At 39.4% G+C, this 9999-nt stretch overlaps 1 protein-coding gene across 1 annotated transcript; it reads right to left on the reverse strand.

Annotated features, from left to right (window-relative positions):
* Nucleotides 1-287: 287 nt before the first annotated feature.
* Nucleotides 288-8949, reverse strand: LOC125678199 (serine/threonine-protein phosphatase 6 regulatory ankyrin repeat subunit A-like). The gene is made up of 6 exons (XM_056150969.1): nucleotides 8346-8949; nucleotides 6479-6847; nucleotides 6038-6070; nucleotides 3836-5239; nucleotides 1826-3382; nucleotides 288-1738 (listed from the first exon to the last, which is right to left on the reverse strand). Exons 1-6 carry the CDS (start codon nucleotides 8947-8949, stop codon nucleotides 288-290), a joined length of 5418 nt encoding a protein of 1805 aa, XP_056006944.1.
* Nucleotides 8950-9999: the final 1050 nt, after the last annotated feature.

The raw sequence follows: 9999 nt of genomic DNA on the forward strand, positions 1-9999 counted from the left end.
ATGAGTGTGAAACCAGGGATGATTTCATTCTGTTCTTGTATGCAATGTTGCGTTACATCTACTTTGTTTAGTAGTAATGCTCTATATATTGTTGACAAACAGATATGAACCTGAGCAACCCAGTCAGCTCCATGGTCAACTAAATATTTTTTCATTGATATATTGATAATTTCTTGCTGCATTTATATCAGTGGTGTATTCCCACTTTTATTTTGTAGATTTTTATATCAGCCCCTGCCTTCAAAAGCAGTGAACTATACTCACATGTACATACAAACATGCAATTGTCAGCAGTGTATCCCCATTTCATCCTTTACATTGCCGTCAGCTCCTGCCTTCACTAGCTCCTCCACTATTCCCACATGTGCGTTCCTATATGCAATTTTCAGTGGTGTATCCCCCCATACATTTCCTATATTGACAACAGCCCCTGCCCTCACAAGCTCCTCCACTATGTTCACATGTCCATGCACACATTCAATTAGCAGTGGTGTATTCCCCATTTTATCCTTTACATTGACTTCAGCCTCTGCCTTCACTAGTTCCTCCACTATATTCGCATGTCCACACCTACATGCAATTAGCAGTGGTGTAATCCCCCTTTCATCCTTTACATTGACGTCAGCCCCTGCCTTCACTAGTTTCTCCATAATATGCACATATCCTTTCTCACATGCAGTTACAAGTGGTGTATCCCCCCTGTAATCCCGTAGATTGACACAAGCCCCTGTTCTCACAAGTTCCTCGACTATATTCACATGTCCATAAAAACATGCAGTTATCAGTGGTGTACTCCCCGTTTCATTCTTTACATTGACCTCAGCCCCTGCCTTCACTAGCTTCTCCACTATTCTCACATGTCCTTTCTCACATGCAATAATCAGTGGTGTATCCCCCCTGCCATTCCATATATTGACACCAACCCCTGCCCCCATACTTTCCTCCACTTTATTCACATGTCCATAAAACCATGCAGTCCTCAGTGGTGCATTCTCCATTTCATTTTCTACGTGGACGTCAGCCCCTGCCCTCAAAAGCTCCTCCACTATATCCACAAGTCCATATAAACATGCAGTTATCAGTGGTGTATTCCCCATTCCATTCTTTACATTGACTTCAGCCCCTACTTTCACTAGCTCCTCCACTATATTCGCATGTCCATACATACATGCAATTAGCAGTGGTGTATTACCCATTTCATCTTTTACATTGACTTCAGCCTCTGCCTTCACTAGCTCCTCCACTATATCCACATGTCCATACACACATGCAGTTACCAGGGGTGTATTCCTCATTTCAACCTTTACATTGAGTTCAGCCCTTGCCTTCACTAGCTTCTTCACTATATTCACATGTCCATACACACATGCAGTTATCAGTGGTGTATTTCCTATTTCATCCTTTACATTGACGTCAGCCCCTGCCTTCACTAGCTCTTCCACTATATCCACATGTCCATACACACATGCAGTTATCAGTGGTGATTTCGTCATGTCATCCTTTACATTAACGTCAGCCCCTGCCTTCACTAGTTCCCTCACTATATTCACATGTCCATATCCACATGCAGCTAGCAATGGTGTATTCCTCATTTCATCCTTTACATTGACATCAGCCCCTGCCTTCACTAGCTCCTCCATAATATGCACATGTCCTTTCTCACATGCAGTTACAAGCGGTGTATCCCCCCTATAATCCCGTAGATTGACACAAGCCCCTGCTCTCACAAGTTCCTCGACTATATTCACATGTCCATAAAAACATGCAGTTATCAGTGGTGTATTCCTCATGAAAGGTGAAGACAACGAACAGTGATCAAGTTCACCGTTTACATTGACGTCAGCCCCTGCTTCCACTAGTTCCTCCACTATATTCACATGTCCATACCCACATGCAGCTATCAGTGGTGTATCCCCCATTTTATCCTTTACATTAACATCAGCCATTGCCTTCACTAGCTCCTTCACTATTGTCACATGTCCTTTCTTACATGCAATTATCAATGGTGCATCCCCCCTGTAATCCTGCATATTGACAACTACCCCTGCCCTCACAAGCTCCTCCACTATATCCACATGTCCATACACACATGCAGTTATCAGTGGTGATTTCGTCATGTCATCCTTTACATTAACGTCAGCCCCTGCCTTCACTAATTCCTTCACTATATTCACATGTCCATATCCACATGCAGCTACCAGTGGTGTATTCCCCATTTTATCCTTTACATTGACATCAGCCCTTGCCTTTACTAGCTCTTCCACTATTGTCTCATGTCCTTTTTTACATGCAATTATCAATGGTGCATCCCCCCTGTAATCCTGCATATTGACAACTGCCCCTACCCTCAAAAGCTCTTCAACTATATTTGCATGTCCATACACACATGCCGTTATCAGTGGTGTATTCCCCATTTCATCCTTTACATTAACGTCAATCTCTGCTTTCACTAGTTCCTTCACTATATTCAAATGTCCATACCCACATGCAGCTAGCAGTGGTGTATACCCCGTTTCATCCTTTACATTGACATCAGTCCCTGCCTTTACTAGCTCTTCCACTATTGTCACATGCCCTTTCTGATATGCAATTATCAATGGTGCAGCCCCCCTGGAATCCTGCATATTGACAACTGCCCCTGCCCTCACAAGCTCGTCCACTATATTCGGATGTCCATACACACATGCCGTTATCAGTGGTGTATTTCCCATTTTATTCTTTACATTAACGTCAGCCCCTGCTTCCACTAGTTCCTTCACTATATTCACATGTCCATACCTACATGCAGCTAGCAGTGGTGTATTCCCCATTTCATCCTTTACATTGACATCAGCCCTTGCCTTTACTAGCTCCTCTACTATTGTCACATGTTCTTTCTTATATGCAATTATCAATGGTGCATCCCCCCTGTAATCCTGCATATTGACAACAGCCCCTGCCCTCACAAGCTCTTTCACTATATTCACATGTCCATACAGACATGCCGTTATCAGTGGTATATTCCCCATTTCATCCTTTACATTAACGTCAGCCCCTGCCTTCACTAGCTCCTCCACTATCCTCACATCTCCTTTCTTATATGCATTTATCAATGGTGTATGTCCCCTGTAATCTTGTAGATTGACATCAGCCCCTGCCTCCACAAGCTCCTTCACTATGCTTACATGCCCTTCCCCGCATGCAATTACCAGTGGTGTATCACCACTTTTATTTTGTAAATTGACACCAGCCCCTGCCTTTACAAGCTCCTTCACTATGCTCACATGTCCTTTCTCACATGCAGCATTTAGTGGTGTAACTCCTCTGAAATCACGTAGATTAATATCAGCCCCTGCCTTCACAAGCAGCTTCACTATGCTCACATGCCCTTCCTCACATGCAACTATCAGAGGAAAATCAAAAGGTGAATTAGTAAACATACTTCCATGGACCTTATCTAGCCCATTAATCAACCCCCTACAGACATGAAACAGAACAATTTTGACCGTCTCTATATCACCACTATAACAACTCAAAACAAGTAACCTATGTTGTTCAAGAAACACCCTTTTCGCTTGTAAACTCTCAACATCTCTCTCCTTTCGATCTCTGTTATCATTCGCAAGCATAATGCTTTTAGATCCGTGTAGAGTATTCTCTCTTGTCCTAAATAATTCACTTATTTCATTGTGCTGTTCAGTCTGTTGTACTAAGTATTGTAGAATCCGGGGATGTCCGTAAGAAATCACCCAGCTGATCACTCTTATATTGTACATGAGTGATTCATTTAATATTTTTGTTTTATTGTCTCGTTTATACTTGCGATCCACCAGTATATTCTGCCTCCTCCACTCACCCCACTCTCTACTCTCCTTCATCACACATGTTTGTTTACTCACCATCTTATCTACATTTTCCTTAGTGGAAAGAAATAGGTTTTTTACTTCTGCGTACGGCTTTTTCTCTAATGCACCAATAAAAGCTTGACACACCTTATGATGTTTTAAAACCTGATTCCTAAAAACATCATACAGCTCCATGCTCTGTATGTCTCTGTACAATCTTTCAGCTAACAGTGGGTAATGATCCTCACGTAATCTTATACACAGATCAAACGATTCCTCTCTCTCACAATTTCCCTCATCGCTCTTCTGGTCTTTTCCTTTACTATCATTGGTACTCTCTCCATCCTCAACAGATTGAGAATCACCGTGTTTCTCTTTCACTTTGTTAACAATAGCTTCTTCACTACTCTGTGGTTTGACATAATTAGCAATATAACTGCTACTCATATACAGCAAAATTTCATCAGGAAACTGTTTGCCATACTGATAAGCACATAGTTCAAACATGGAGTCATGTATAAATGTGAATTGTGCACCACACTGTTTTGTGTATGTCCCCTCCATTGCTGACAAAGCATCCATAAACTTGAAAGTATCAGTGGAGTGCTTTAATCGGCAATTTTCCATAGTGTCAGTTTTCATTTTCATGAACTTTTCATTTTTTCGATCTTTTAGAATGTCTTTTGAGAGTCTGTTTTCATTTAGCATACACAAAACAAGTGCTGTATAATTCAGTTTGTTATGTCTTTGCATATCATCAAGTTCACCAATGACACATTGGACTGGATTCAGGAAAAACTTTGAACCAAGAGCTTGGAATTTTGTTTCCTTAGAAAACAATTTACAGAGAAGGGGAAACATTTGAGATGTTGATGTCAGCAATGCAGGCGATATTAAATCTACATTTAGACCATACTTCTGAAGAATCTGTTTTTTGTCAGTGTCATTTAATGCATTGTCAGAACTGTGCAACTTAATCACAGTCTCTTCGTTGGTAAGGAATGGTTTATATGGTAGTGTCTCATTGAACACAACCTCTCTGCATGTCATTAAAGTTCTAGACTTAACCATGCAAGGCTGTTTTATTTTTTGTTCATAATTAGTCAGCACACCTAATATATGTTTTTGGAGGCCAAAGACACCCACCACATCATCAATAACAAAAACCTGTGGATTCCTAGGGTCACCATAGGCCTCTATGTTCCCTACATCTATGGTTGGCAGAACCTCGTAACCTTCCTCCTGGAGCTTGAGGGCGATGTGGTGAGCCATGGCAGACTTCCCGGACCCAGGTACACCAACAAACGTTACGTAAGGTTGGTTCCTCACTTTCTCCATGATTGATGGAAAGCTGTGGGTTTCACAGTAAAGCTTGTCTTCCTCTCTCCATTTCTGAATATCAATTTCATATTGCTCTGAAATTATATGTTAATAAAATAAAGGAATACAATTGATCAAAGTTTTCATTTCGTATGCCACTAGATGGGCTAGAGTGAATGTCAACTTGCAACCAATGCCCCATTGGGGACATTCAATATGAATTATATCCTGCGATGATATCAAGCTCTATACATGTATTACAATACTTTGGACATGTTCAAGGGTGACAATTGTGCTGAGAGTTCATGTTAGTGAAATCAAAGAAAGCAGCATTCACGTCACCCGTTACTTAGCAACATAAAGCTACACACTAACTATCAGATCAGTATCTACAAACGTTAGCAGTGTTAGTAGACAAGTCTAAATATGAGGGAAGAAATGTAATGTGGACAGAGCGGGTTACACTATGCACCTTGATAATTAAATGACGGTACATACAGAACAATTACACTAACTACATTATAATCAATACAGGGATATAATCAATACAGGGATCAGATTCTGTGACATATTCATGATGTCTACATGACTTTTAGATGACTTGCTGATTGGCAGTATTAGCAGTACTTGAATATCTAGAATGAGTGTTGGTATTTTCTAAATGTTAGTAGCGCTTGTTGAATTTGATTGCTTGTATTTTTTCATATGTGAACAGTGGCATATTTTGAATGTCAATAGTGCTTGTAAATTTTGAATGGTAGCAGTCTTTCTGGAGTTTGAATGATTTCTGATTTGCAATGCTAACAATATCTGCTCATTTGCATCACGAACAGTGCTTGTTTCTGAATGTTACCAATGTTTCTCAATACTGGTTAGTTTGCATATTTACATACCTCTAACATTTGGAGGAATGGGAGACTTTGCATCTAAAAAAACAAAGAAAATATTTCAATTTACTCAATAAACATGAAATATTGACATGATCTACATGTTTTCAGTTTCCCTTTTATGGCACAATGCATGTATGGTAAAGTGTCTTAAACTTTGATGATGTCTATCCGGCAGGGAAAATTAAAGCAAGTTTTTATCATGATCGCAGAAATCATATATTTGTATGACGGTTAGGGTTTTGTTTTTGTTTGACCGGTCAGCACGGGATGCTTACTCCTCCTATACACCTGATCCTACCTCAAATGTGTCCAGGGGCCCGTGTTTGCCCAACATTTTACATTATACTTAAATAGAAATTGTAGATTTAAAAATACAATGGGATCAATTAATAGGAAGTTTGATATTCATCAGCTAAAATTAAGAAGTATCTGTGTTTAGTCTACCTGGTTGATTCAGTTTCTCAATGAGTTGTTCTTGTACATCAGTGACTTGTTTTTGTACACCAGTGACATGCTCTTTTACTTCAGCAACTTGCTTTTGCACATCAGAGACTTGTTCTTGTACACCAGTGACTTGCTCGTGTACATCAGATTTCAGTCCAGTTATTTGTTCTTCTACACCCGTGACTTGTTCTTGTACACCAGTGACATGTTCGTTTACCTCAGCAACTTGCTTTTGTACATCAGATACTTGTTCGTGCACTTCAGAGACTTGTTCTTGCACTTCCGAGACTTGTCCTTGTACATCAGATTTCAGCCCAGTTATTTGTACTTTCACATCAGAGACTTGTTCTTTTACTTTAATTGTTGTTTCTTCAAAAAGACAATGCACATTATCAAATTTGTTTAAAATTTTTTTGGAGATTTTAGGAGGTTCAAAAGTACTTCTTTTTTAATTTGTTTAATCTATTAGGATTATAAATCAGGTACAAACATGCAATGTCACCTTTACATATTCAGTCAGGATTCATAGTAAAGCCTGTTTGACAGATTCTAGCAATTACCGGTCTGATCATAACTATCCTACATGTAGTTTGTTGTCTTGCTGCGCTTCATAAAGTTGCATACCATGACTGTTGAACGTTTAACCTTGACCTCAAACAAGGTTGGTTGGTTGTATAGTGTTTAATGTGTCATTCGAGAATTTTTCACTCATATGGAGACATTGTTATTGCCGATGAAGGGCTGCAAAATTTAGGCCTATACTGGGCGCTTACAGCCTTCAGCAGGGAGGTATCTTTATCGTGTCAAACTTGCTATGCCACGTTGCAGAATGACGAAAGGACGGAGAGAAGGAAGGACAGAAGAACGGAAAGACGTTAAAACTATATGCCCCGTCCACTTAGGAGTTTAACAAAAAAAAACCAGGTGTCGCAAAAGGATCCAAGGACGGAAGGGTAGGGAAGGGTAAAGCTATGTCTTCCGACCACTTTGTGGCGGGGGCATGGAAATAGGAAAACCTTACCCTTGATAGTTCTGAAGATATTGAGCAGGTTATGCTGTCTAAAAGTAGGTCAGAGTTCAAGGTAACAAGGTCAATGTATGGAATAAAACGTATTGTCATAGAAAAGTTATATACAAAATATGAAAGATCTATTCAATAATTCAGGATAAATTGAATAGGTCCGACATTTATAAAGCAGCTGCAACTCCATAGTCAAGGTCATAAGGTTAATCCTCACAAAGTAATACAGTATTGCTATAGTGAAACTACACACAAATTATGAAAGCGTTATCTTAAGTATCTTAAGAGATATTTTTTATTTGTCTTCTACATCAGCATATAACACTTTGATTCCCTATGTGGTCCCACCCTTTTACCAGGGAGCACGAATCGCAATAACTTGGATCTTCTCTACATCAGGAAAATTTCAGGTAAATTTCAACTTTTCTGGTACAGTAGTACTTCGGAAGATTACGCAATCATTTTCCTATATATTTGCATGTAGAATTTTCTTCCCGTATTGTGGCCCCACCCTACACCTCTGGGCCATGCATTTCACAAGCTGAAATGTACACTATGTAAAGAAGGTTTCATGTAAATATCAACTTTTTTGGTCCAGTGGTTCCTGGAAAGAAGAGTTTTGAATTACCCCACCTCATTTTTGCATTTTTGTGATTATTTCCCTTTTGAAGGGGCATGTTCCTTCATTTGAACAAATTTGAATCTCCTTTAACCAAATCGATGAAATTGCAAACAAATGTTCGATGACAACATCCCAGGGACCAAGAACGGAAAACGGAAAGTTTTAATCAGAAAAGCTTACTTGAACCATCGGCTGAGGTGACCTAAAGGATCAGAAAATGATACCTTTTAGGACTTCTACTTCTTGATGTTGGGTATCAATAACATCCAGATATCTCCTTTCCTGCTCAGGATCCATTGTGTCTATTTTTATCAGGTTCGCAGCGTATGTGTATGTTGTGCCTCCTCCAGGAAGACTGCGTTCAAGTTCTCCGATTATAATGGTCATGTCCTGCCAGAGCTGTTGGAACTCTGAGTTAGATAGGGAGACCCTAGCTGCATGACCGCAATATGTGTTACGTATCTCCCTTACACGATCAATATTCGCAGACAGGGATCGATCTGATGGATCCGGTGGTTTGGCCCATCCTTTTTTGTGAGGTACAATACCTGTTGTGTTTCTCAACAATACATACAATAAAGATAGGTCAAAGTCAGTATACGTTCCGTTGAAGGATCCTTTGATTGGATACAATACACCTCTCTGGGCTTTATTGAGAATGGGACTCAGCAACAGTTTCTTTTGTCGGAGGATTCCCGGAAAATTGATTTCTGTAATGTGGTCCCTGAGAAGATCCCTGAAGAGGTCGGTACAAGAGTCCACTAATAATCTTGAAACACGGGCAGCATGTGTTGTTTGTTTTGTTGACTTGTATTTGGAGTACGCCATTGTTATCCTTGAATAAAACAGAAATAATGACATTTGAATTTCTGTTTACTAATTCTGCATATGGTGTTTATATTTCTCAACTGATTCCATAAAAAAGAGCTTGTTCTGTGCATAATCAGTTTTTAAAATCGAAGCAGAGAAACAAGTAGATGTTATAGGAGTTTCAACAGGCTCGTTTGAAGTCAGCATTTCGTAAAAATTATTTGGTCATTATAATGTATTAGTTTGCCCACATAACCTATAATTGGGTCAAATGCTGTCTGACGTGTTTTATTGATTGTTACGCCGTTCTTGGCACATTGCTTTTGAGAATGGATTACTCCAATTATCTGATCGACACAGGGCTGGCAGTGGGTTTGACCGGTCGCCAGGGAACACTTGTTCCCCCTGTCCACCTGGTCCAACATTTGTTATGCCCAGGGGTCCGTGCTTACGAAACTCTTTATTTTATATTCATTATTCGAGTTGTAGGATTGATTTCTGATCATTATTTTCGCCCCACTTCAAAGACATATTATTGCCACCTTCAAACACTGGATTCTTTTTGGAAGCTAGCGGATTATATCACTAAAGCGCTTTGATTTAAGTGAATCAATCATCATTTTTAAGCATGTCGATAACATTGGTTAAATGCAAGGTGAAGATAACAAACAGTGATCAATCTCATAGATATGAGTAATGTTGTTTGCATACGTTAAAAGCTCTGACATGAGAAGTAGTAGCACACAAACATATTCAGTATTAATCTCCGTTCCTAAAGCAATAAAAAAAATCACAATTAAAATCAATTAAAATTGCTTGTACTATATTTTGAAAAAGACGAGTTGGGCTAACTAGTTTGAGACTTGAGCCAATATTTGTTAACTGATTAGTCTAGCGAGTTCCCCAGGAAAATATCAACCCCTGTGATACGTAGTACATGTATGTGTATGTATTTTCTTCAGTCATGAAACAAGGGCTGTCTAATCACTATTTTTTACATACAACTTACGGGGTCTTGGATTATAAGAGAATATATGTCCATCAATCAACAGTGTAGTGAAAAGTGAA

This window comes from Ostrea edulis, chromosome 10 (genome assembly GCF_947568905.1).
Source record: "Ostrea edulis chromosome 10, xbOstEdul1.1, whole genome shotgun sequence".
In the NCBI taxonomy this organism is placed as follows: domain Eukaryota; kingdom Metazoa; phylum Mollusca; class Bivalvia; order Ostreida; family Ostreidae; genus Ostrea; species Ostrea edulis.

What these genes read in the sequence shown, in the direction of transcription:
- LOC125678199 (XM_056150969.1), bottom strand. Translation starts at nt 8,949, where the DNA reads ATGGCGTACTCCAAATACAAGTCAACAAAACAAACAACACATGCTGCC. An exon ending in TGAGAAACTGAATCAACCAG is followed by an intron (nt 6,071 to 6,478) that starts GTAGACTAAACA and finishes TTGTTTTTTTAG; the next exon opens with ATGCAAAGTCTCCCATTCCT. An exon ending in CATTCCTCCAAATGTTAGAG is followed by an intron (nt 5,240 to 6,037) that starts GTATGTAAATAT and finishes ATATAATTTCAG; the next exon opens with AGCAATATGAAATTGATATT.